This window comes from Sus scrofa, chromosome X, assembly GCF_054392235.1.
Source record: "Sus scrofa isolate SSC_HxYL_T2T_F1_AM1 chromosome X, Sscrofa_HxYL_maternal_Yorkshire_Landrace_v2.0, whole genome shotgun sequence".
Lineage (NCBI taxonomy): Eukaryota > Metazoa > Chordata > Mammalia > Artiodactyla > Suidae > Sus > Sus scrofa.
In genome coordinates this window covers 79,204,827-79,232,402 of record NC_139401.1, presented here as the reverse complement: position 1 = coordinate 79,232,402, position 27,576 = coordinate 79,204,827, and the positions used below count along the sequence as shown (strand labels likewise).

At 35.1% G+C, this 27,576-nt stretch overlaps 1 protein-coding gene across 9 annotated transcripts in view; it reads right to left on the bottom strand.

The window, feature by feature from the left end:
- The window catches only part of DACH2 (dachshund family transcription factor 2), a 571,191-nt gene that overhangs the window by 419,593 nt on the left and 124,022 nt on the right, over positions 1-27,576 (bottom strand). For 4 of the 9 annotated variants that reach the window (XR_014834871.1, XR_014834874.1, XM_021079680.2 and 1 more), the window contains exon 2: positions 16,574-16,612. The exons of the other annotated variants lie outside the window; for them this stretch is intronic. Coding sequence is in view for 2 of the 4 variants with exons in the window: in XM_021079680.2 (XP_020935339.1) it covers positions 16,574-16,612 (39 nt within the window). In the remaining 2 variants the exon portion in view is untranslated. The remainder of the gene's footprint in view (positions 1-16,573; positions 16,613-27,576) is intronic. 9 annotated transcript variants of the gene reach the window in all.

Here is a 27,576-nt window from a genome sequence, read left to right as displayed (position 1 = left end):
TGAGGATGCGGGTTCAATCCCTGGCCTCACTCAGTGGGTTAAGTATCCAACATTGCCACAAATTGTGATGTAGGTTGTGGAATTGGCTCAGATCTGGCATTGCTGTGGCTGTGGCGTAGGCTGGTAACTACTGCTGCTATTCAACCCCTAGCCTGGGAACTTCCAAATGCCATGGGTTCCTCCTGGGAAAAAAAGAAAAAAGAAAAAGAAAAAGAAAAGAAGAAAGAATGGACATAGAGGGCGCTCCCACTGTGGCACAGTGGGTTTAAGGATCTGGTGTTGCTGCAGCTGTGGCGCAGGTTGCAGCTGCAGCTCAAATTCAGTCCCTGGCCCAGGAATTTCTGTATGTCCTGGGTGTGGCAAAAAAAAAAAATTAAAAAAAAAAAAAACAGAATGGGAATTCCCGTTGTGGCTCAGTGGGTTAAGGATCCAGCATTGCCATAAACTGCAGTGCAGGTAGGTTGCAGATTCAGCCCAGATCCGGTGATGCTGTGGCTGTGGCGCAGGCCCCCCTTGCAGCTCCAATTTGATCCTTGGCTCAGGAAGTTCCATATCCCACAGGTGCAGCCATAAAAAGAAAAAAAAAAGAAAAAAAAAGAATGGAGGTAGAGAAGCAAATAAGTTGACAATGATTCAATATTAAGTGTTATTCTTAGCATTCTCCAGGGCTGTCACTTCAGTGTAAGGGAGACAGAGTTCCACAGTGTTCCTATCATATGCCATATTATTTATATCTCTGTGCCTTAGTTCATGTGGGCTCTCAAAGCCTAGAGTAACACTTTTCTGGCAATTCAAATCTCCCAAATTCATTTAAGGTCTGAGTTGGAATATTCTCATTTCATAACTTACTATCCTCTATGAAACCATTTCAGACTTTTTCCTCATCACAAATAGATTTACTTCTTATACCTGTGAGTCTATACATAATACAATATTACACCTTAATTTAGTACTTTGAGTTTATTTTCTGGATGATTCATCCTTATAGTTAGTATCTTGGCCAATTAAACTATAAACGCCTAAAAAATAGACAACATGTTCTACATCTTATATATATTTCTGATCACTGAGTAAAATCTTAAGTCAAGACCAGGTGTCATTTTAAATTAAAAATCAGGTTCTCTTCTGTAATTTCTCCATCATCTAGAAAAGGATTCACGATCAAAATTAACTTATTTTCTTATAGAAACTGAGGTAAATCATTATGACATTGGACAGTAACCTCCATTTTCTTAAATATTATTTGAGAGCAAAATTTCTAACTCTGAGAATAGTCAGTTAAAGATTTTATACACATTCTACAGCCTTGCAGGAAATGTATAAGTAAAATGTATTAATTAATAAATACCAGAGATCTTACTTTATATGGTTGGCCTATCTGATCCTCTGAATGAAATGAGTACCATGGATTTTCATCTTTAGAATGGTTAAAATTAGATAGGAAGTAAGTGTTTGGAAAATTTCTTACATCCATATTTTTTTTAATCTCATGTATAAAAGCTGGGTTAACTTTGATGTGCATGTTTTATGTTATATTCCTGTCATTTAAAGTCAGATAGTTTAATAGATGCAAACTATTGCCTTTGGAATGGATAAGCAATGAGATCCTGTTGTATAAAACTGTGAACTATATCTAGTCACTTATGATGGAGCATGATAATGTGAGAAAAAGGAATGTATATGTGTATGTGTGACTGGGTCACCTTGCTGTACAGCAGAAAATTGACAGAACACTGTAAACCAGCTATAATGGAAAAAAATCATTAAATAAAAAAACCATAAGTCAGATAGTTTCAGTACATTTAATATCTCCAATTGTTGATACTCTTGCAACTCCCTATAAATCACATATTGCGCTGAAAGGATCTCCAAATGATCATCTGATCTAGCCCTTTGTTTCAAACAAATAGGTGGCAGAAAAATCCAGTAATCTTTCTAGAGGTCAAGATAGCGATTAATTTATTTTTTTATAAGTTGACAATAAAACCAAGACAGGAGTTTCATTATATTTCCAATATTTTGAATCATTTAAAATATAAAAACTGATAGATGATCCCCTCTATGTAATGGTAACATTATTCTTCAGCCTACCAAACACATTAAATTGATTCTAGAATATGCAATTATACATTTATTCCACTTTTAGAAAAACCTCAAAATTAAAATCAAATTAAAAAAATCATCTTTCTTCTGAGCTCAAAGCAAGTTCAATGCACACTGTACTCTCTTTCTCCTTCTCCCCTTCCCTATATAAGGATATTATCTGAAACCACTTTAAACAACCTAACAGCTTGCACTCAAACTTAAGAGCGGCATTATAGATTTTCTTTGAAAGGTTAAGTGACAGAAACAAATCTGTCCATTTTCAGCTACTGAACGTGCTTACTAGTTTAACAGAGTTTTTTTGTTTGTTTTTTTTGTTGTTGTTGTTGTTTTTTTACCGAAAACAGACATTGCCAGCTTTCACTGTCAGATAATTTGAAAATCTCTACACTTCCACTCTGCGTTAAATGAGATCTAATGGATTAAGATAGGAGGAGACTTTCTTGTCTGTTATGTTGGAAACTTTTCACAGGCACCCGCAAGCTCCTGATATAAAAGTAACCTAGGGGTGCCAATGATGAAAGACTTTGTTGCCATGGTGTCATCTCATAAATCATTAATTATTGTCTGTTATTATAAATGTGACAGCCACATACTGTCATAAAGGGATTTGCGTTTTCATCTAGTTTTAAGATTTTTTTTCTAGACATCATTTGCTTTGTAAAAGAAATGTCATGACAACCGCTGAACACTTAAGCTTGTTATGGAGTGTTCAAGCATTCATTCGGACTTTCGTCAGTTGGACATTTCGGTATTCCAACCCTTTTTGCATTATTGAGTAGTTTATAGTTCATAAATGTATTTCTAAACATGGGTATATAGCATAATAGGCTAAACCCAACAGAAGCAATGGAACTCTTTTGGTTGCTATGACAACCTAAACTGATCAATTTCCTGTCACTGTTTTTAAAAGAGGCATTCTCCTGTGGCCTTAAATACTAATTACAAACACAAGCCGTTTGCTAACATGCTCAGTTTACAGATTAAAGAAGTTCATGCCTAATTTATCATTTAACATGTCCTCCCACATTTGTAGTGTGGTACAGAATGAATAATAACTTCACCTGTTTACAAAATTTTCAACTTAATTTCACTAATTATTTTTGCAATTGCTGGAATTTACTGTGCTGCCATTAAGTTCCAAAAACTCAGTGAATTTTCAAAGTGCAAGGAAAGATTCTGAAAGGTAATTTCTGGATTAAAGTTGAAATGTTTGCTTAAAACTCCTTCCTGTAAATGCTTATTTTAAAGAAGATGGTTATGTTTAATGTAAGAAAAGTTGCAAAATTTTCAAGAGCATCCATGAAAGAATACTGTGTCCCACAATCTATTTAATTAAATAAAGAACTAATAAATTTAGTTAAAACCTGCAACAAATAATTTCGTGAAGCTACCAACTGATATTCTGAACAAGAAATCTAGCTTTTGAAAGAAAGCAGTAGAAAAATTCAGGGAAAAAATAATAAATCCATCAGGCAGTATCATAGTACTGTATAATCTAATATTAAGCCATCCCTTCTCCACCCACACACATATTTTATACAAGCCTTAAATTAAAGCCTATACTTCATCTTTTGATGGGGAAGGAGACATGGCGGGGAGGAGAAGAATTTCTAAATATCTGCGAGTGTAAATAAGAGCAATGCTACAAATTGTTCAACTCTCGTTGGAGAATACCCATGTCTGACAAACACTTGTGAAAATGTTAGGATACCATTATCCCACATAGAGGTTTTTTTTTAACTAAAGCATTTTTATTTTCCAGTATTCATGAATTACTTAATGAACAAAGGTTTGCTAGTATATATTATTATGATTTAAATATTAGGAAAAGAAAGTCCCTTACACTGATCTTGCCTATTGTCTCACTAACCAACAGGGCTGACAAATTCTCAAAATAAAATATAATAAACATACTGCAGTCGATTCCCTGAAAAGAGAAACTGCTTAAAATATTTGCCTCTGAGAACACCTACAGAATACATTGTTTGGTGGTGGTTAGGCAAAACAGATGATATGAGCTCCCTGTTCTTATTCTTACCAAAATACACTGCTTATCAAGGCCTGCCCTGCCACCCCATCACAGCTCCACCCCATAACTCCTGTTAATCAACACAGATTACACATCCAAAGAAAGTAAAAATCCTTTAGTGGGTCTCCTGAGGTTGCACAAGGAGTGACAAAGCACTTCCAACTGCTTCTCAACCCAGCAGCTGTAGCCTCAACACTCTAGGACTCAGAGCGCCTTCTGACAGCCTGTGCTCGCAGGTGCTCCTCTTCTAGCACCAGCTCAGTGACTCTGCAGCAGGAATTTTACATCACCACAGTGTTGAGGTGGAAGCTCCAGTGCCCCTTTTTCAAAAGGAAATCTGGTCAGCTTGAAGCAATGAAAACTAATCTGAACACAGCCAGTCACTGGCTGGGAGCACAGGCTCAGTAAAACAAAGACTGCCATCAAAAGTTTTTTCCATACATATAGCCACTTCAACTGTGCCTGCATTCTGTTATTTTCTTTTACATAGACTCTTAATTTCAGAAACAATGTATAAAATGTCATGGGGTACTCTACAGCACTAGGAAAGAAATAGAAAGTAATGTAAGTAATAGTAATATGATTCCATTTCTCAATAAATATTTATTAAATATTGAAGAGTAAATGTCAGGAAAATATACAGAAGACTGCAGATAACAGTGGTCAGCAAAACAAAGGCATGGTCCCCACCTTCACTGTGTTATTACATTTCCAAAGCATTTTAGCTTTGCTCAAAAATTCTTGAAAACTTTTGCTCAGTTTTGCTCTTCACTACAACTTTGTGAGAGACAGCCGTAGGTCTCTTTTATCGATGAGAAAACAAAGACGTAGAGATGTTAAGTGATTTGCTTGTGATCAAAGAGCTAGTTGTTGGCAAGTGAGGAATTAAATACAAGATTTCTGACTACAAACTCAGCAACTTCTTACCACTATAGCTGTATTTCCCAAAGTGTTTTTCGTGGGATGTTTGTTCTGAAAACAAAAGGTTCTTTCCATCAAAAAAGAGTGAGAAATCTTGTATATTACACCTTATAGATTCATAGAACAAATTAACAACTTATAAGCTCCAAGACGACCTGTGGTAAACCAACTTATTTTTATTTAACCCCATATTTCTTCTTCTTCTTTTTTTGCTTTTTTTAGGGTTGCACTCGTGGAGATTCCCAGGTTAGGGGTCAAATCGGAGCTACAGCTGCCGATCTACACCACAGTTCACAGCAACACCAGATCCTTAACTCACTGCGCAAGGCCAGGGATTGAACCCGAAACCTCATGATTCCTAGTCGGATTCATTTCTGCTACACCACAACTGGAAATCCTGACCCCATATTTTCCAAACTTGTTTGACCCAAACCCTTTCTGAAGAAAAAAATTAATCCACAGTGACTGAGGAATTGATGATTAACTAGTACACTGAATGCAAGGTGGGGGGTGTGTTGCAGAAAGCACATGCATGTTAGAGCTACAGAGCACACTTGTAAATCTTGCATCACCAAGAATGTGTGTGACTGTAGAAGACTATGAGAATTTTTTTTCTCACTAGATATATGAAAGAAATGAAGGGATGTATGTGATGAAGGAATAACGCCTGTGTGCATTATTAGGATGATGGCAAATTTAGGGCACCAACAAGAAAATGGAACTGAAAAAGTTCCCCTGACCCTCTTTCTTAGCCATCTTGAACACTTTCCCCTAATGGCTGATTCTGGGACTAGGACAGTAAATATACAAAATGAGCCTGGAGCATCTTGCAATGCTAGAATGTAAAAAAGTGTTCAAAAAGTTCTACAATGATGGGAACACATGAAAGGTATACAGCGGCCAACTGAAAGAGTGAACAATAGCCAAATCTGGAAAAAAAATTTAAGCAATAAAATAAATAATGGAGTATTAGATTATAACTTAAAATATAAATTAAATACCCACTAGTCCATAGTGAAATAAATGAATGAATGAATATTAAGAAGAGACAAATCTCCTTTGCAGAAGAATTCCAAATAAATTCTACAGATTCTCTGCCTTTAAGAATGTGAAACATAGCTAATTCCCTATTCCTTAACTGTGGGCCACACAGAGTGACTTCCTTCCAAAATGTCCAAAGAGTACAGTATAGACAGGGAAAAGGAAAAAAAATTTACCATAGAGAAACCTGACAAACTCTGCATAAGCCAGGTGATCAAGTCAAACTCAACAAGTCATAATGATAGTATGTATATTTGATATGATGTGTTGAAAATGGCACATTTCCTCTGTGGTCTTCCTTCCAAAAACCCAATTTAACAATGAATAAAAGAGCAGATGAACTCCTTATATTCCTCAAAACTGTTAAGGTCATGCATCCAAGACAAGGAAAGTCTAAGAAACTGTTATAAACCAAATGGGGCCTAAGGAGACACAATGACTAAATGTAAGGTTGTATCCTATATTCTGGAATATAAAAAGGATATTAGAGAAAATTTGAAGAAGTCTGAATAAATTATAAACTTTAGTTTACAATAGCGTATCAATATTGGTTAACTAATTATAAGATATTAACAATAAGGCAACTGGGTAGAGGGTACATGTGGAGTCTCTGTACTACTTTTGCAATTTTCCTGTAAATCTAAAATTGTTCTAAAATTAAAAATTTTTAAAAGAAAAACACCACTTCCTCTAAGCATCTTTGTGCCAAGCCCAACTTTATTAAAAACTGCTTTATCTCTACATGAATAGGAGCCTTAGTCCCAAAAATCACAAGCAGTGATAAAAATCACTGGGAGAGCTGGACAAACATAAATTAAAGAAAGAACAATTTGATTTTAATGCAATCAAAAAGTAAAATATGTATATACCATTTTTTAATGGGCTGCCTCAAACATATGTTCCAAATCCCTTCATGTACTGTTCTGATTATAGTGGGTGCTTTATTGCTAAAAGTAAATCATGATTAAAAAATAAAAACCGGAGTTCCCGTCGTGGCGCAGTGGTTAACGAATCCGACTAGGAACCATGAGGTTGCGGGTTCCATCCCTGCCCTTGCTCAGTGGGTTAACGATCCGGCGTTGCCATGAGCTGTGGTGTAGGTCGCAGATGCAACTTGGATCCCGCGTTGCTGTGGCTCTGGTGTAGGCTGGCCGCTACAGCTCCGATTAGACCCCTAGTCTGGGAATCTCCATATGCCGTGGGAGCAGCCCAAGAAATGGCAAAAAGACAAAAACAAACAAACAAACAAAAATCCCTGACTTCTTTATAATTAATATGTTAGGTACATCAAGATGCAATTTAATGGGTATTGGTAAAACTCTTACAGCATGAAGAATATAAAATCACTATTTTTGATATTTAGGCTAATTTCATTTAAAGCAACATGACTATACAGATCTACTGACTGACTATATTGTAGAAACACAGTATATGGCGAGAATTAGCCATTTTAAATAAAAACGTCCAAATCATTTGACTTTCATCAAAAGGAAGTCAAAGAATAATTTTATTTATATACCTAAATTAAAATATTGACTATAGGAAGACTATTTGGTAATGATAAATCAGTTCAAAATGCTTTAAACTCTTCTAATTGCAACTAATCAAAGCATGGTTGTTATTATTAATGGGCTCCAATATTTTATAAGTTTGAATACCTTTTATATGTATTTTTTAAAAATCTAGAATGCTGTGTGAAATGATCTATGACTTTGTATCATGAGTTATGATATACCACATGAATCTACTGATTGAGCTACATATGATTTTTACATTAGTTTTCTAACGGATTTCTTTAAAATAATGTTTTACATTTTATGGTTGAATCATTTTATCCTTCTTTTGAACATTATAATTAGTTAAAAAACAAAAATTACAAATAATAACCCAAAGTAACTGCAGATCTTTGGAGTCCTAATATGCTGGGAGGAGGCAAACCTTTTGAGCAAGTGTATTCTTTGTATTGAAAACACAGAGTTATCAAAAACAGAAAGCAGACACGTCTTTAAGGCACTTCACGTGTATCTGCAGCTCTGTTGAGCACGTTGCCATGGAACATAATTCCTTCAAGGACTACAAACCAAACAACAGCCATTTTGGCATAATAGTCCCATTTCTAAACATTATTTTGCAGCATTCATCAAGATGTATTACAAACCCTACCAATTTAAGGACAATGTGCTACCTTTTCAAATGCATTCATACTGGGTCTTAGAATCAACTCCATTTTAGCAACTAATTAGTTACACTGACAAACTTTTAAGAATAGGGCTATACAATTTTACAAAATGTCACCACTCTCTTTGTAAATTAATGATATGTTCCCCCATTTCACAATAATAGATAGTTATCAGCCTTTCCTCTTTATACTGTCTCAGTCATTTAGTTAAATCTATCCTGCACCCTCAAGAGAAATTCATGGTCTGTCACCCAACTCACCGGTGTCTAGATTTATGGATATTTTAGCAGTCCCTTCATTTTCACATCACTAGGCAACCCTTCTAAGTTTAAAAGAAAGGACAGATTTCACCTGAACATTCAGACAAGCATCCTTCTTACAATCCGTTTTCCTCCTAAAATTCCACCTTCCTTTCCTTTATATTAAAGAAACACATACTCTGAAACCTAATGTATTGCACCTTCATTGTTATTAAATGTAACCTGCAGAACATTACATTATTATGCCACACATGTCCAAGAAATTTTAGTATTCACAGGACTATGGTAATTAAGTCTTTTCACTTTGGGTGATGTGACACTTGCTTGACTATAATGTCACTCCACTTAAAGTCTGTGTAAACAACATTATCTTAGTCACTCTGCATTACATTTCCAACTGTGAGCAAAATTACAAGGTCAGAGTGGACAAGAATGTAGGCAATCCCAAGGAAACATCATATAAATGACTTGCTCAATGTTCAAACTGGGTTTTCAATAATAGCAAAAATGAATCTTTTTATACTAATATTATAGTATTATTATCTTGATGCTATCCGTGGCAAAGCACCCGGTTATTCTTGGAGACAGTGGTAAAGACAAAGTGTCCATGATTTTGATGTTTTGTGGATAAAAGATAAATGTTGCTTGCCAAGGATTCATTCGGGCTAACAAAAGCATCCACACTCCATAAGGAGTAGTACGTATAACAACTGCGAATGGTTTTATTAATAAAGATGCATTAACATCTCAAATGCAAATAATAATTTTTATAACTCAGATGAAATGGCAAAACAACAATACTTATATTTCCTCCCTTCCTGTTTTTTTTAATAAATTCCCAGAACGGTGATTTTTATTTTTTTTAAAGTAGAGTAGTAATTTCTCAATAATCTTGTCAGCCACCTTGTGATTATACACAAAAAGTGCTGTCATGAAAATGCTCTGACCTACAGAAACTATTTGAAAGGCTTTGGAATATCTTGCATTTTAAGTGATTTTTTTAGTACTTATTGAAAAAAGTAGATAACCTGATTAATTCTACACATAGGATAGGTATGATCTGGGCAAAAATATTCTAGAATAACTTTGCACAAGTTCCTTTTCCCTGGATGAGTGTAACACAGTAAGCAAAATGGAGGTTTTCAGAGTATGCTTAAACTGTGAAACAAAGTGCCAATTAGCAAAAATAGCCATGGAAGTTCTTAAATATAGGCCCCACACTCAGTTCGCAAATAAGCCAAAGTGTGTGAAAACACTCAAAAGCAACTTATATGGGATTTTCTAGGCTCATTGTCACATTTGGACAATGGAGATACACATGTGAATTGTATTAATCTGGAGATCATCTGAACAAAGTGTGTGAGCTACAATTTTCTTGTAATATCTGATGTTGAAACTTTGTAGAGGGGGTCAGTTCACTACCTAGGAATGCCATAGTCAAACATTTTTCCCAGGACTATTCATAAAAAGAGAGGCCCCCCAAAATGCCTCCCTCACCAGAGATTAACTGACTTAGATTTTGTTTGCCAGAATTGCTACCTTCTATAACTATGTTCAAAGTCCTAATAGATAAACAGTTTTCTTTTCAAAAGTCATTGAAAATAATAGATTTTCTGTGCCTGAGATAGTATATACTTGTGAGTGTGAATGTGTGGATATTAGTGAGTAAGTTCGTGTGGTATATTTGCAATTCTGGGAGTTTAATCAGTTTCAATTCTCTCCCTTTTATACTTTAATCTTACAATATTAGATAGTTAGGAACTCTGAAAGCTCTTTGCTAATCCTCAGGTTAAAGATCCAGATCTTTCTAATGAAAAGCCTCTCCAAACACAAAATCCAATTACTTTCCCCCTCTTATCCAAAAAGAAATACAGAATATACAGAATAGTCAACCTGAGACCTTCCTCTACTTTAAGCAGCTATGTGCAGCATCATAAAAGTACTGCTGGAATCAAATCTTAAGTGAGCTGAAAATATTGAATATTCTCTTCTCTGAATCTAAAACATGCATATAAAGAGCTTGAAATGAAACACAAAGCTATAACAAACACTGGTTGAACTTTTATTGTATATCAGCATTTGTAATACTGAGATCCTGCTCCCATCTCTCAACCACCTCCAACCCGAAACTGTCCCTGAATTGAGAAACACAAAGATACACTCATGATCTTAACTAAGCCAGAATGTGTTACAAGTTTTCACAAATAGATAAAATTCAATTTTGTCTTTATGTTTTATGCACAATAAGTAAATTTTAGCCTCAAGGAAAATGGGACATGTGTATCAAAGAGCAAAGTACAGTATGTCTCTCAGAGATTGCTTAGTCCAACATCCTAATTTCATAGATGCAGCAACTGAGGTCCCAAGCCATAGAGTGATTTGCAGAGTTGCTTTAAGGCCATGGACGTCTAACTTTTTTCCCAGAGCTCTTCCTGCTATACCACAATATCTCATCACATGAGGCTTTATAGGAAAAGCACTTTATAGCCTGGAAAAAATTTACAAATTTTAAATAGTATTCTTATCTGAACTATGCGCGTGAGTGTATACACACACACACACACACACACAATTTTTTTTTTTATGGCCATACTGATGGCCTATGGAGCTTCCCAGGCTAGGGGTCTAATCGGAGCTAATCTGGCCACAGCAACACCAGATCTGAGCCACGTCTGCAATCTACACCACAGCTCACGGCAACACCAGATCCTTAACCCACTGAGCGAGGCCTGGGATCGAACCCGCAACCTCATGGTTCCTAGTTGGGTTTATTAACCACTGAGCCACAACGGGAACTCCTGAACTATGTATGTTTTTACATGAAAATCAATGACACAAATATTAGCAGTAAACATTATTATGTGCACTAAGCAATCAGAATCAATGTTTCATCTGTATGTGTATGATCATTAAAGAGACTCAGTGAAAAATAATTAATTTTTCTTCAAAGGAATTTTTTTGTTAAAAATAGCTACTACAGGAGTTCCTATTGTGGCTTAGTGGTAGCGAACCTAACTAGTATCCATGAGGATAAGGGTTTGCTCTCTGGCCTCGCTCACTGGGTTATGGATCCAGCGTTGCCATGAGCTGTGGTGAAGATGGCAGATATGGCTTGGATCCTTCATTGCTGTGGCTGTAGCATATGCCAGCAGCTGTAGCTCCAATTCAACCCCTAGCCTAGGAACTTCCATGTGCTACAAGTGCAGCCTTAAAAAAAAAAAAGCTACTCTGTCACAAATGCTAGGAAACAGGAGCTCTTGTACAATGCTACTGGGGGTATAAATCAGAACAGCTTTAAAGAGCAACTTGGCAGCAACTAGTAAAGTTGAAGATGTGCCTAGCCCACAGCTGAACAATTTCCCTTCTGGCTTATACATCAGAGAAATTCTCATACACGGGCACAAGAAAACACGATGCCTAGTACAGTACAATTTTTGATAAAAAATCAGAAACAAAAGTGTCTATCAATATAGTAGAAAATAATCAAATTGTGGTATACTTATAAATGAAATAGTATGGTGGACAATTAAAAAAATAAATGAACTAGATCTACATGTATCAATATCGGTAAATTTCAAAAACATGATGTGAAAATGATTACAAAAGGACAGTATAATATCAAACAATTTAGGTATGTTTTTAAAACATTAAAATCAATGTTTCATACTAATTTTGTATAAAAACATATATAATACAAAAACAGCAATGATATACATCAATTTTAAAATAGGGATTACCTCTAATGAAGGGTGAAGTAGAAAGGAGATTAGTGTTAGTCATATCACTAATGCTTCACAGATACATCCATATCTGTAATTTTTTTAATTGGACTCTGAATCAAATGTAACAAAATATAGACCTGATTATTGGTCCACAGATATCTCTCATTTATTCGTGCTCTTTCTATTTGAGCTATTTTGTAATTAATGTTGCTAACTAACTTAATACAAAATTCAAGTGATGTTAGCAAAATTGATTTCAGAAGAGAAATATCATTTTCAGTAAGTCAATATATATATACATACACATATAATGAACTTAGGTGTTTTGGTAATTAGTCTGATTCCAGTTGTCAGGTTATAAAATACATTTATCCAAAGTATATGAGCTTTGGAATCAAACTACCTTGATTCAAATGCTGGCTCCGGTATTTGTAGGCTGTATGGCCTTAGATAAATCACTTAAACTTCTCTGCACCTCAATGTCATCATCCATAAAACAGGATCATGATAATAGCACCCACCTTATAGGGTTGTTATGATGATTCAACGAACTAATACATGAAAAATCACCTGAGATATCATGTTTGAAGAGCATTAGATATTACTGGGCGTTCCCGTTGTGGCACAGGGGAAACTAATCAGACTAGTATCCATGAGGATGAGGGTTCGATCCCCAGGCTTGCTCAGTGAGTCACGGATCTGGCATTGCGGGAACTGTGATGTAGGTCACAAACTCAGCTTGGATCCCATATATATATTTATATATATATTTATATGTGTATATATATATAAAATATATACACACACACACACACACACACACACACACATATATATATATATATACACATATATCTTGCTGTGGCTGTGACTAGGGCAGCAGCTATGGCTCCAATTTGTCCCCTAGCCTGGGTGCTTCCATATGTTGTGGGTGCAGGTCTAAAAAATAAAAAATAAAAAAAACTTTTAGGTATTATTATGTTCTGGCCCAAAAAGTTCGAGTTCAAAATTTATCCTGAACAACTTTATGTATATGTCTGCATTGATCGAATGCATCAAATAGTCACTTATTTCTTAAATTCTCTTTGAGAACTAATAAGGTAACTAAGAATCTCCACTTGTTAAAGTTTTTAGGAAACAGTTTTAATTAATTAGTACATTTAAACATGGTTCATCATCCCTATCACAGAACAGATTACTGGTGATCTAGAAAGAGCAGAACTGTCTACCCAAATTTTATTTAAGTAAACATAAGCTGTTTTGCATATTGTCATATGTGTTAACCAGTTGTCCAAAAATTTCTCATCTTTTATATGTGTCTTGTTAAATCCTCAACTAGAATAGTATGTCAACAAATGAAGTATAGGTTATTTTGTTGCTGTTGTTTTTAGTTAATTTAGGATTTGATTGTTCATTCTTTTCTTTTCTCTTACTTTTTCACTTTTATTTAAAGTCCTCTGATATTTTTCTCATCAGAAATGACAATGTTAACTTTCCATTCTGACTAAGGATTTACGGTAAAAACCATAGAGGTCATTAAAGCAGTTTTAGCAGTGGGATGTTATTCTTTTCTTTTTTTTCTGGTTTTCTTTTTTTCCTAGAGAGATGGAATTTAATTGTTTCCTTTCTAGACAAATATTCTTTTGGATTGCCACTGATGAAAAGGGGCATACAGATGTCAAAAGCATTGTAGCACAGTGGGATTATGTGCTAAGGTCCAGGGAAAGACAGAGAAACAAGCAAAGTCTCAGATCAGTCAGTTACCTCAATAAAATCTCAAATGAGCTTTTATCTTTGCCAATGCCTATCAAAAGTTCAAATGCAGTTTTGTTGTGTTAACTACTTACATTTCTTTTATTTCTCATTTTAACCATTTGTAAAAACAAAGGAATTTCAGTGGATAAAGTTGGGAATTGTTTTTAAAGGCAAGCCAATTTAAAATAACACATACTATATACACGGCTTTCTTTCTATTAAAGCACCATAAACTGGGCTTTAAATAGTGGCCTTAATTATGTTATATGATAGAACCTATACTTAAATATTCTCTTTTAGACACAGCAGAAATTGTCTTTCATATTGCATTACATTGAAAATATGAAAACAAAAAAAATCACAATTTTATCTTAGTTTTCTAAACGCATTAAGGGAAAACTATCTTTGCTATTTCCATGCAGTTAAAAAAAATCAAAAAGTTTTGAGTACACCATTTTGAGTACCAGGAGAATTATTTACAAGCAATCTACTTATTTATTTAATTTACATGAATTTTCTGTCATCAAGATCTTTGGGTGCATTTATAACATATGGTGATTTTTTAAAAATGCAGTACTTAAAGGACTTACAATTTAAAGCAGAGGTCACATGATAATCCATGGGCTAAATCCAGACCACAGATGGGTTCAGATGGGTTTTGCTTTGCCTGCACAGTGTTGCTATTTTTTTCCTTTTATTGAGTTAGTTACTAACATTTAAGAATTAGAGAATTTAATATAAAAATCTAGATCCCTAGCTTCTCTTAAAAAGTCAGATCTTAAACTACATGGGGCCTGCATTCCCAGCTGGTAGCAATCAGCTGAGCTAAGCAATAGCTGCCAAAGTAATAGCTTTCCAAAATTCTTTGGAAAAAATACACACTTTTTAAGTATAGTCCCCACCACTCCCTATTGCTTATAGTCTTTCATTTACACTACTATTCTTGCCTCATAGGCATTAGAGTTTGTGAAGCTCATGTTTCTCTATAGTTTATGTGAGTGAATCTGTATTATATACTTTCAAAAACATTTCACTGTTTTTCTCAGATTACAGTAAATGTAAAAACTCATTACATATAGGTACATACATAATGTGTGTTCTGATTAATCTAGAAATAAATCTACTACTATTATGCTTAATTAAAAGAAGTTAACATTAATTTGTATATCATTTTACTAAAATAATGAAAGTCAATTTCAATGCCTGAATTCACTGCATTCAACTATATAAAATCAAAAACACTTACTTTCAATATCCCAAACCTAAACTGGAAACTCAATTCATTTAAAGTTTTTCAGTTAAATTCATTCATTAATGAAATCTGGTGGGTTCTAGTCTCCCCAGCATTGAAGTCACAGTTTAAAAAGAACTTTAGCACTTAAGGAGGCACATCCACTGCTTCAGGTCACTTGGGTATTTTTAGTGTGCATGACATTTGAGTGATGTTTAGTATAGAAAATGTCCCACCACCATGATGATTTTAAATTTTTTGTGTTGAAAACCCAGAATAAATCACACAGTGTGGTCCCCATATCTCCAACAACCCACTGACATTTTTCTTGTGGATAAATACATGCATCATGAGCAGCCCTAAAGGAAGGCGGCGGGGGGAGGGGGGGAGTCACCAAAGGGTGATTTAACCTGAAAAGGGTAGATGGAAGAGAAGAGTGGACATTACTGCCAGGCAATATAAAAATGTACTTCAGAATCATGGGTTGCCCTTCTTCTCCCTTGCATCTCTGAGTTACTGCCCATTCTTTATTCCCCATTACAACCTAAAAGGTATGAAGCCTGGAGCAATATGGTATCTCAGATTGCAATTTAACTGAAATTGTCATAGATAGTTTAGGAATTTTCAAGCATAAGTTTTAAGAGTTCCAAATATTTTTAAGTGTATTTTAGAGGAAAATTAATCTAAAATATTTCAGAACTAGTAGCATGCCTACAATATAGATCAGTGCCTAATGCTTAGAAAGACTCCGGAAGATTAGAAGGCCTGTTTTTTTCCATTATTCCTGTAGCACACTTAATAGCCTGTGCTGCCCTGCAAAAGTGAATGTACCTTCCTAAGCATTTCAGAGCCACGGGGCAGGTGAATTACTCTCCCATTATCTTACATAGGTGTCATGATTTTTACTTCGGTGACCCTTCCTCAACCCCCACCAACTGTGCAGTCTTTCTCCAGGTTCTGCTTTAGTTCCCAGGGAAAGATATGCTTCCTGTGGCTGGACATCATTTCCCCACTGTGTGGTCCTGGGATACTCTCCCAGTTAATAGATTTGAATGACCATTAACTGGCAATAGTGAAACCGTGAAGACCCCAATTAACTAGAACCCTCAAATGGATAGACAGCTCCAATTAGCTATTTGAATTTCTTTTTTATTATTAACTAAAGATTAATCAAGATTCAATATCTGCTGCCGAAAATTTTGAATGACTCTACTTTCCTACCTTAGTAAGTATAGTACAGGGAACAAAATTACTGAAGTTGGGATGAATCTGTACAGGCTCCAGGACATTCCCAGGAAGTTGATTTTTAAAAAATAAATACATAAATACCTGTTAACAGCTTGTTTTCTTGTCATTTGCCTCTTCCTTCTAAAAGGAGAGTGTAGCAGAAAATAAATAAATAAAACTGGTTAATTGAGAGTTCTGGTTAGTTAGCTTCCAATTAATCAAGGCTTTATTATATTTCACAAAAATATCTTCTTAAATTCTGCAGAAATTTTAGGTAGGTTACACACAATGAAACACCAGCAAGGGAAGAGCACAAAGAAGGTAGGAAAGCCTGAATTGCTATTAGATAGTGTTTTAAATATAAGGATAATGTTATTACATTTCTGGTCTAATCCCCATTGAGTAAAGAATAATGTGAAATGTCATGTGGTTTAGGGCTTTTCTATATATGAAGGCAAGGAAATAATGATTATAGATTTCTGTTGAAGAAATGGCCTCGGGTCGTAACAATTCCAAAAAAAGATTCAGCAATATTGTGTCTATTCCCTTTTTCTCAAGAGCCTTTCTTCCCATCCCATTGGGTATTCCAATATTTTTCGGGGAAAAAATTCCCTTCCAGTTTTTTTTCTCTCTCTCTTTTTTTTTTATTTGGCCAACAGGATTGCGAAAGTAAGCCAATATCAATGTTATGCCTTAATTTCCTAAACATGGAGCCATTAATCACATAGCTCACTATATATTTATTTCTGAAGCAATATTAAACTATCTTACATTTTCCCCAAAAGGGTTACACATGCACACACACACACACACTCAGACACACGCACATACACACATACACAGTCATACACACACCTGCACAAAATAAACACGTAAAAAGATCAATAAAAAACCCGCATAATTACTTAACAAAACCATTCTTTCCAGTAGTATAGTATTTCCTAGTGTTACTAGACCTTTTAATGAAGAACAATGAAATTTAAAATGACATACTAAAAAAAAATTAAGTATTATAATTTAGCTTATTTTGAGCCTTATTGCACTTCTTAGTAGTACAGAAACAGGAACCTCCTTTTAATACCTACTGCAAATATATATGGTTAGTTCATCTCCTCTTCGTAATCTCTTCTTCTAACAGTCTTTTTGTTTAAATACTTCTTTCGGATTTTTCGTTGCCTATTTGTTTTTGAAAGGCAACTGCTTCCCTACAGAACAATTTTAAATATACCACAAATGCAAGCATGTATCTGGGGTTGCTGGGGAAAGGAGGTGACAGTGAAGAAAGGTGTGCATTTTTCATCTACTCTTCTGTTCTGCCACTTTATTGTCAGAACTGCTTGATTTTGCTTTATAGTTCACTCACCCAACCTGTTTTGAAATTACATTTTCTTAAAGTAGAACAAACTCATAGTACACCAAGTCAATGATAATGCAAACTTTCTACATCTAATGGGCTTTATATCACTAAACTGGAGGACTTTTGGAGTTCCCTCCATGGCTCAGCAGTTAACGAGCCCAATTAGGATCCCTGAGGATGCAGGCTCAATCCCTGGCCTCGCTCAGTGGATTAAAGATCTGTTGTCTTGTGCTGTGGTATAGGTCACAAATGCAGCTCAGGTCCTGCGTTGCTGTGGCTGTGGCATAGGCAGGCAGCTGCAGCTCTGATTCAAACCCTAGCCTGGGAACCTACATATGCTGCGGGTACAGCCCTAAAATGAAAAAAAAAGGAGGACTTTTTTTCCTCGTCATCAGAGATTCCCTTTTTTAACTATAAAACTTTCTTAAACTCAACACAACTTTTTTGGCTGTAACCATATGTACATAATTATAATAAGTTTAAAAAATAATTTAAATCTCCTATGCTTTGAGCTTCATGTATTATTTGAGCTTAGATTTTAAATTACCAAATGCTGAAATATTCTTTTTTAACATTATCCAATAAATATACCCATGAGTTAACTGTCCTTTTATTAAGAATTTTTAAATTTCCTAGAAAATTAGGAGATTACCTTGACTTTTGAAAATTTCTCATCGAAAATAAAATGTGACTTCTATGTTTCTGAATTTGTTCTTTTTGTGATATCAACTAATTTATTTTAGATTTCCTTATACTTTACAAAATATTCAACATTGTAGAAAAATTTACTGAACAGCAGATGATGTTATAAATATTATCAGCTCAGTACAAAGCAGTTCTCATTTGGGTTTCCTGGGGTTGGTCTAGAAGGTTTCATATCCCCTCTAATTCCTCTTTGTCTCCTGAAGATACCTTTTTGCTACTTCTCCACACTTCTCACTCTATGCAATTAAAGCCCTGAATAAAGTGCCTAAAATTCACTAAAACCTATATTTGTGGTTAAAATGTACATGTGAACATAATCCTATGAACCTACTGACAAAATGAGGTTACACATATTCAAGAACTTTGGGTCAGATACTAATACTCAATATACCACTAATACACCACTAGAACTATTATCAGTTGAGGTCCTACAAGACATGGTGGTTATGTAGTAAGGGTCTCTACACAGCTCACTAGCTCCAATCATCATCATTGTTGCACTGAATTAGGACACTGATCATCCTTAGTATAGAGAGACCAGGCTTGGAGTTCCCTTTGTGGCTCAGCATTAACAACCCAACTAGTATCCATGAGGTCCAATCCCTGACCCCGCTCAGTGGATTAAGGATGCAACATTGCCATGAGCTGTGGTGTAGGGTGCAGAGGAAGCTTGGATCTGGTGTTTCCATGGCTATGGCATAGGCCTACAGCTGCAGCTCGGATTCAACCCCTAGCCTGGGAATTTTCATATTCCCAAGTGTGGCCAGAAGAAAGAATGGAAGAGGGGAGGGAGGGAGGGAGGAAGGAAGGAAGAAAGGAAGACTGGTCTCCACATACAAGTTATGACTAGAAGGTGATTCTGCTCTGGCTGAAACAAAACAAATGAATAATTAGGAGCAGGCTATATTCTGAATTTATCAAGATCATTTCTATCATGTACCACTGATAAATTTTTGATGCTTTGATTCTTCTAACTTGTAGTATGTGTATGCAAGGCAACAAAATTAATGGCAATGATTGCTCCCTCACATGCCCTTCTCTGATTGGAGGAAGTTTAATAGGAAAGTCAGAAATATGGAATTCTTAGTTTTGAAACCTAAACTTAGACCACAAAATCACATTTAACAGTAGAGAAACAGTGTATAAAACATGACAAATGGCAACAAATATCACAAACTAAAGAGTCCAGTTATGAATTCACACAATCTTTGGATTTAAGTATCTTAGTCCTTTTGATGATAAACTAAAAATTCATTGTCAAATATCACATAATTAATTCTACCTCAGATGTGAAGGTAACTAAATAGAATGTTACCTTTACTAATTCTTCAAACAGGGGAAATTACTTAAAGCAGAGCATTTTTATACAGTCAAATTTTGAGATGATCTACTACAATGGATTTCAAATTGGACTCTAAAAAACTTCAGTAAAGCGCTGGCAGAGAGTAGAAAGAAAGACAAGAGTGAGCCATTTCCTTTGATCAGCAAAGCTCTTCTTTCTCCTATGTGATATGTTGGGTATCTGACTTGTTCTTTTACCACCCCCACCAAAATCATTCGGGCAAGGTTACCTAGAAAGTTAGCATCAGAAGTCTTCTGACTCCTAGTTCACACTATTGTCCCTGAATTTGTCACCTTGTTTCCTCTACCATATATTAGGGGACCAATTTTTCAGCTCTGCCCCAAAGACTGTCATATCTGTTTCACTCCCATGGAAACATAAGGTTGATAGACATGCTATGTATACATTTAGATAGTAGAATAGACAAGATAAGATCCATGGCTTTTTTTCCGTACCACATTGAGTTTAAAGCAGAGTTCCAAACTGGCAAAACGGGCCTGCCAAATATATTTTGTGTGGTATGCCTAGAACTTTGAAAATTTGAAGTTTGACATAACCTCTAATTTCCTTTAGAGTTTCAAAAGTTCTCTTTCAAAAATAAGGAAGACCTAACAGTTATGCTTCCACATATTTACTAGCTCAGCATAACTAAATAGAGTAGAGAAGCAATGGCCATCCATAAACGGAGTATGCAGTCTTCCATACCCTATGGGTCCCAGAGTTTCCTATAATATCAAAACTGGCTCTGGTCCTCCAAATTAATTTATTTTTTCTTTGGTTCCAGTAAAAACTTGAGTTTTATGGCTGCTATTTTAATATTTGTGGGTAAAATTTACACAAACATTAGTCAATTTCCCAAAGAAACTTCCATACATTTGTATGCCTTTGATCCAGGGTACACTAAAAGTGCTAGTTGTTTACCTACCTAAAAATTCACATGCACTTTCTTTAATGAGAAAAGACAAGCCTTTGAGTATGTATTAGACACTGTTTTACTATATTTTTCACATACAGAAAAGCATCTGAAGCAAGTTGTGTTAGACAAAAAATAGATTCAATCAGAAATAAACTCTGATTACACTCAGAGAAACATTATCATTCAGAGTAGTAGCCATATATTGAAAATTCCAAAAGATCAATAAAATCTTTCCTATTCTTCGATACATGTAAAATGATTGTACACCCTAAAATATAGAATTTTTATTTGTCAATTATACCTCAATAAAGCTAAAAAAATGTTTCTTACACTTTTAAATGAAAGCCAGCTGTTAATCTGGCATATACAGCCATATTTTGGGGACCACTAAATTAAGCTTTAACCATCAAACTCCTAGAAGAGAACATTAGCAAAACATTCTCTGACATCAACCATGCAAATGTTTTCTTAGGTCAGTCTCCCAAGGCAACATAAATAAAAACAAAAATAAACCAATGGGACCTAATCAAACTGACAAGCTTTTCCACAGCAAAGGAAACCATAAAAAAAGACAACCTATGGAATGGGAGAAACAATCAAACAATGCAACTGACAAGGGCTTAATCTCTAGAATATACAAGCAACTTATACAACTAAACAGCAAAAAAGCCAACAACCCAATGGAAAAATGGGCAAAAGACCTGAATAGACATTTCTCCAAAGAAGATATACAGATGGCCTGGCCAAGAAGCACATGAAAAAATGTTTGATATCACTGATTATTAAAGAAATGCAAATCAAAACTACTATGAGATACCACCTCACACCAGTCAGAATGGTCATCATTAAGAAGTCACCAAATAACAAATGTTGGAGGGGCTGTGGAGAAAAGGGAACCCTCCTGCATTGTTGGTGGGAATGTAAGCTGGTACAACCACTATGGAAAACAGTATGGAGGTACCTTAGAAAACTATACATAGAACTACCATATGACCCAGGAATCCCACTCTTGGGCATGTATCCAGACAAAACTTTCCTTGAAAAAGACATATGCACCCATATGTTCACTGCAGCACTATTCACAATAGCCAAGACATTGAAACAACCCAAATGCCCATCAACAGATGGATGGATTAAGAAGTAGTATATATACCTCACAATGTAATACTACTCAGCCATAAAAAAGAATGACATAATGCCATTTTCAGCAACATGGATGGAACCAGAGACTCTCATACTATGTGAAGTAAGTCAATCATAAAGGGAAAGACAAATACCATATGATATTACTTATATCTGGAATCTGATATATGGCACAAATGAACCTTTCCACAGAAAAGAAAATCATGGACATGAAGAACAGACTTGTGCTTGCAAAGGGGGGAGGGGGGGAGAGAGTGGGATGGGCTTGGAGTCTGGGGTTAGTAGATGCAAATTATTGCCTTTGGAATGGATAAACAATGAGATCATGCTGTGTAGTACTTGGAACTATATCTAGCCATTTGTGATAAAGTGTGATGGTCTAATGTGAGAAAATATGTATGTGTGACTGGGTCACTTTGCTGTACAGCAGAAAATTGACAGACCACTGTAAACCAGCTATAATAAAAATAAAAATAATTATAAAAAATAAATTAATTAATTAAGCTTTAGATGTTCCTCATACAGACAAGATATTTTAGTCATGTAATGTGTTTTCCTGGCCCGGTACAATAACTGAAATGTTGATTTGGGAACAAAGGAAATAAATAAATAGGACATAAGTCAAGTAATGCCCTGCCCCCCCCCCTCAATTTATCTGTAGGGGACAAATGACCAGTAAATATGTGTTGGGTAATTTTTTTTTAGTTTCTCTGTGGAGGCATGATTAAATCATGTTAACTGTTATAGTTGGAGCTTTTAGGGAGCTTTCCTCACTCTTAACTAATAACTTTATTCATTTTATATGTCAACTCTTTGCTGCACAGCAGCTATTATAAATCTGTTCAATCACATTAAGGATCCTAGAAATTCTTTGACAATCAAGTATGTCAAAAGAAAAAAGAACTGAAAATATCTTTTACTATAAAAGTATAAAAACAAAGGTCTATATATTTTAGGCTTATTTAACTTTTTAGAGGACATCCAAACAGCCTCTTGATCATTTAAGTCTCTAAAGGCACAATCTTCTGATTCAAGTCCCAAACAAAAATTGGGACCTGCTGTATACCACAGGGAACTCTACCCAATATTTCATGACAATCTATAAAGGAAAAGACTCTAAAAAAGAAAAAAAAGAAACTATTTTCCCCCTTTCATAAATTTATTTTTCCTAGAACTTATTGAGAATAACAAAAATTTTGCTCATGTTAAATGTTTCTTCTGAAATACTTTGGTGCATGAGCTTGACTCTTTAAAGTCTGTGGGATTTAAGGTCAGAATCTAGAGAAAAAAGAAAAGGAAAATTAAATATGGGATGAGTTAACAGTAAATATTAATAAGCTTATGGCATTTTTAAATTTAGATTTGTAAGAGAGGGGATTTCACTACATATGTACTGTAAATATTCATCACATAAATGAACTCTATGATTTTAGATAATCTGTGATCATTTCTATTATAGAAAGCTTTAAATATTAAAATCCTTCAAAACCTTCATAAATTTTAAATAATTTATTGTTGTGGCATATTTGTCCACAATATTTCTATTGGAAATTTCTCTCTTTACAATATTGCTATCTATGTTTGTAGATTTGGCTAAAGATACCATGAATGACCCTTTGAATCTTGCCCTTTGATATGTAGTTCTAACCAGCCTTTTGTATGAGACTTTTAAAACCCTGTTAAACTAGTTATATTTCATGTCTTCCAGTTGAAGATTATGTCTTGCTTCAGTATGCTCAGAAAGACTCACAGAAAACACAAAATGATCCAAAAGCCAAACTAAACATTTATGGTAGATGTACATTAAAGCCCTTGAGACACTGGACATGATCACTGCTTTATCAGTTTTTAGCTAGCTTTGCTTTTAATGGTTTGATAACACACTGAGACAACAGTAAACCGACCTACTTCTACTATTTAGCATAAATAGTATGCTATGTAGAGAATTTAGAGGAAGTCTCCAATTCTGAATTACTGATTAAAGTGGTATTTTTATAGCATTTATAGCAATGTTTAAATATTTTATCTATTTATTTGTTTTATTTTCCCTTTGAAAATGCAATCTCCACTGAAGAATATGTTTAGACTTCTTGTTCACAGAGCAAACATTCAGTAAAAGTTTCAAATAAACTGAACATTGGCCATGTGAACAATGAGTAATGTGTCCACATTACTCATTTAAATCCATCGCTGTAGAGACTCCAAGCTTATTTTCATAAAATATATTTTAAGAAATTATTTCTGCTATGCTACACTGATTTACTTGATTGATGATGGTACTTAATTTATAGAAGGGCAGTCATGGTATTTTATAATGAGTAAACACTTTCACTGAGTGCTAAAGTTGATCAGAAATATCATGAGCCCAAACTTAGTTGATGGCATCAAATACTCTGAATTATTGATGGGTAGAAAAATATAGAGTCATTATAAAGCTATTCATGGAGAAAAAGAATATTCTAAAATTTATTTTAATTATGCCCTTTTTCTAACATTTGGCTTACTTATTTACTGAAGCTTAAATTAGATGTGAAATACTGACACTTCTGTAAGCAGAACTCAGCTAAGCTCTTTCTAAACTAATGAGTTCATTTGCCAGTTGATCATTCTGGTAATCCTTAATCTAGCTGTGGATGAAGACAATTAAGCAGGGTAAAAGCAGAGGAATCTTGATCTGGACATGCACACAATGTACGACTAAGAGAAAGTGGGATTGATGATTGCTTATTTGAAAGTCTGTTAAGTCCCTTACATTCATCCCTTGAATTAATCTCTGACAAGGACCCCTTTACAACCATAGAGTAAAAGAGAATAAAATAAAATAAAGTGCATGTTCCTCAACAAGAAAGACAAGAGGCAGATACTTAATATTACAAACGATTACCTTTTGATGTAGCTCTTTTTTGTGTCCAAAATCTCATGTTAAATAATAATACCTTACTATTATATAATTTTATAGTTAATGGAGCATTTTTCTCATCATTAAGTAGGGAGTACAACTATTCTGTGTGCAAAATTGAATTTGAAACACTGTCCTGCTTTTATATATGTAGAAACTGAGAGTGAAGGGTTTTTAATCTGATGCAGTATTCTTCCACTTCCTATTGTTCACTATCTATCTGTGACTGAAAAACCCTTTTTTCTTGGTACTTTTTTTTCCTTGATCGTCTTGTCACTTTTATGATATGAAAGAGCCAGCTTCTTTAAGAGTTAAAGGAAGCTCTTCCAACATACTTAAAATTGATATCCAACAGTTTGTGTACTGATCCCACAGAGGCCAGATTTATCACCTTACACTATGATAGCACCTTAGTTCAATATTTATCTATAAGTACTTACTGATCATCAACTATGTACAAAAGGTTCTTTGCTATGGGCTATGGAGAATACAAAGATCTTCAAGCATGATCCCTGATATCAAGAGCATTACAATCTGAAAAGAGAAATAGATCACAGTCACAAATTGCTACACTGAAAGTATATGAAGTGATAAACACAGGATTTCCTGGCAATGAGTAAGCACTCAAAAATATCTGGTGATGCATTGTGATAAAAACTAATAGCTATAAGAATTTAGAAGAAGGCATCACATACCTAGAGTAATAAGTGGCCCATTATGAAAGCGATAAAGTTTGATTTGGGCCTTGAAGAATAGATAGGTTTTGGAAAACAAAGAAAGAAGATTACAATGCTTTAGGAAGTTGAAACTGACAAGATGGGCAAAAGGAATTGTTACAAGAATCTTTGGAGGTAAAATCAGGTAGGAGCTTATTACAATGTCCTTGGCATGAGATGACTAGGTTGACAGAGATAAGAATCAAAAAGAAAGGCCATGTGCAACAGAAAGTCTAAAGCTAGCATTAATATGACAGAAAGCTTAATTTAACATGGGAATAAAGTATACAATGGAGCGAAGGAGAAGTCTGAGTTTATAACTTTTGTTTCCATGAAAATTTATTTCCAAGTTCCATGAAACCAAGTTACAAATGAATTTTCAAACAACCTATTCTATAAGCAATACTGTTAACAGAAACACTGAACAAGGAGTTCCCATAATGGCTCAATGGAAATGAATCTGACTAGTATCTGTGAGTATTCGTGAGGATGCAGGTTCAATCCCTGGCCTTGATCAGTGGGTTAAGGATTTGGCGTTGCCCTGAGCTGTGGTGTAGGTTGCAGATGCGGCTTGGATTCCTCCTTGCTGTGGCCGTGGTGTGTAGGCTGGCAGCTGCAGCTCTGATTCAACCCCTAGCCTGGGAACCTCCATATGCCTTGGGTGTGGCCCTAAAAAGACAAAAAAAAAAAAAAGAAAGAAAGAAAGAAACACTGAACAAGACATAAGGAGACTTGGATCTTAATCTCAACTATGTGACTGGATGTGTGATCATGAGCAAATGACTTCCTCTTTTTAGATCCCAATATCCTAATTTGTAAAACCAAGTTTGGATAAATTGACCTCTCTGATCTATCATAGCTCAAATACTCCATGGTTCTCTGATTACCAAGTTGACAACTACCTGCTGAAAATATGAATAGATTAAATTGAAATTCCTCGGAGAAGTTAGTGGCTATAGCAGCTTAGTTGCCAATCCAAAGATGTATTTTTTTTCTTTGATTCATAAATAGTTAGCACAATGCTTGTCGGTGGTATTCAGCTAAGGGGCATATTCTTTCTGTGTTTCAGAAAATTACTGAATGAAAATTCTTCAGACATTTTACCTCACAGAGGAAACAGAAGACTAGTGTTCTGTTTGCAAGCTACAGAAAGATTGACTTGAAAAGCTATGCAGTACAGATGCCTATTTCAGCAAATTTCATTTCTATCGAAATTTATAAATCTCTCTTATGATAATCTGTCTTGTACTAAAAACAGAATTGACATTATCTATCTCTATGTATACTGAAGTGAATTTATTTTCATTAAATCTTCTTCAGGGAGTTCCTGTCATGGCACAGCAGAAACGAATCCGAATAGGAACCATGAGGTTGCAGATTCAATCCCTGGCCTCGCTCAGTGGGTTAAAGATCCGACGTTGCCATGAGCTGTGGTGTAGGTCACAGATGCGGCTCAGATTCCGCGTTGCTATGGCTCTGGCATAGGCCAGTGGCTACAGCTCCAATTAGAAGACCTCTAACCTGGGAACCTCCATATGCCATGGGTGCGGCCCTAAAAAAACAAAAAGACAAAAAAATAAAAAATAAATAAATCTTCTTCAACCTTTGCTCTTTAAAGGTTACAGAAGTTCAGGATTCTATCCTGTCTTCACAGCTCATGCCTAGTGGTCCTAAGGTCAATCTAATTCCTCTTTTTCAAATGCTACATCTTTTTTTTTTTTTAATATGGCACACAGAACTAAACATAACATTCTAAGTGGAGTTATAGAAATGTTGTAATGTCATCATCTATCCTGAAGAATGTTTAGATCTTTCTTATAACCCTGCATGCAGGTAAAAATAAACTCATTCATCAAGGATGTCACTGTTATTTTCATTTCTCCTTTAGGCAGTTCATTTCATCTTGGACTTCTTGATTGGAAAATTCCTAGAAATAGAGAGGATGAATGACATTGTTTGCCTAACAGCTACACAGAGAAAAACACACAACTACCACTGACTGCTGTCTACCATCCCACTTCCTCCTC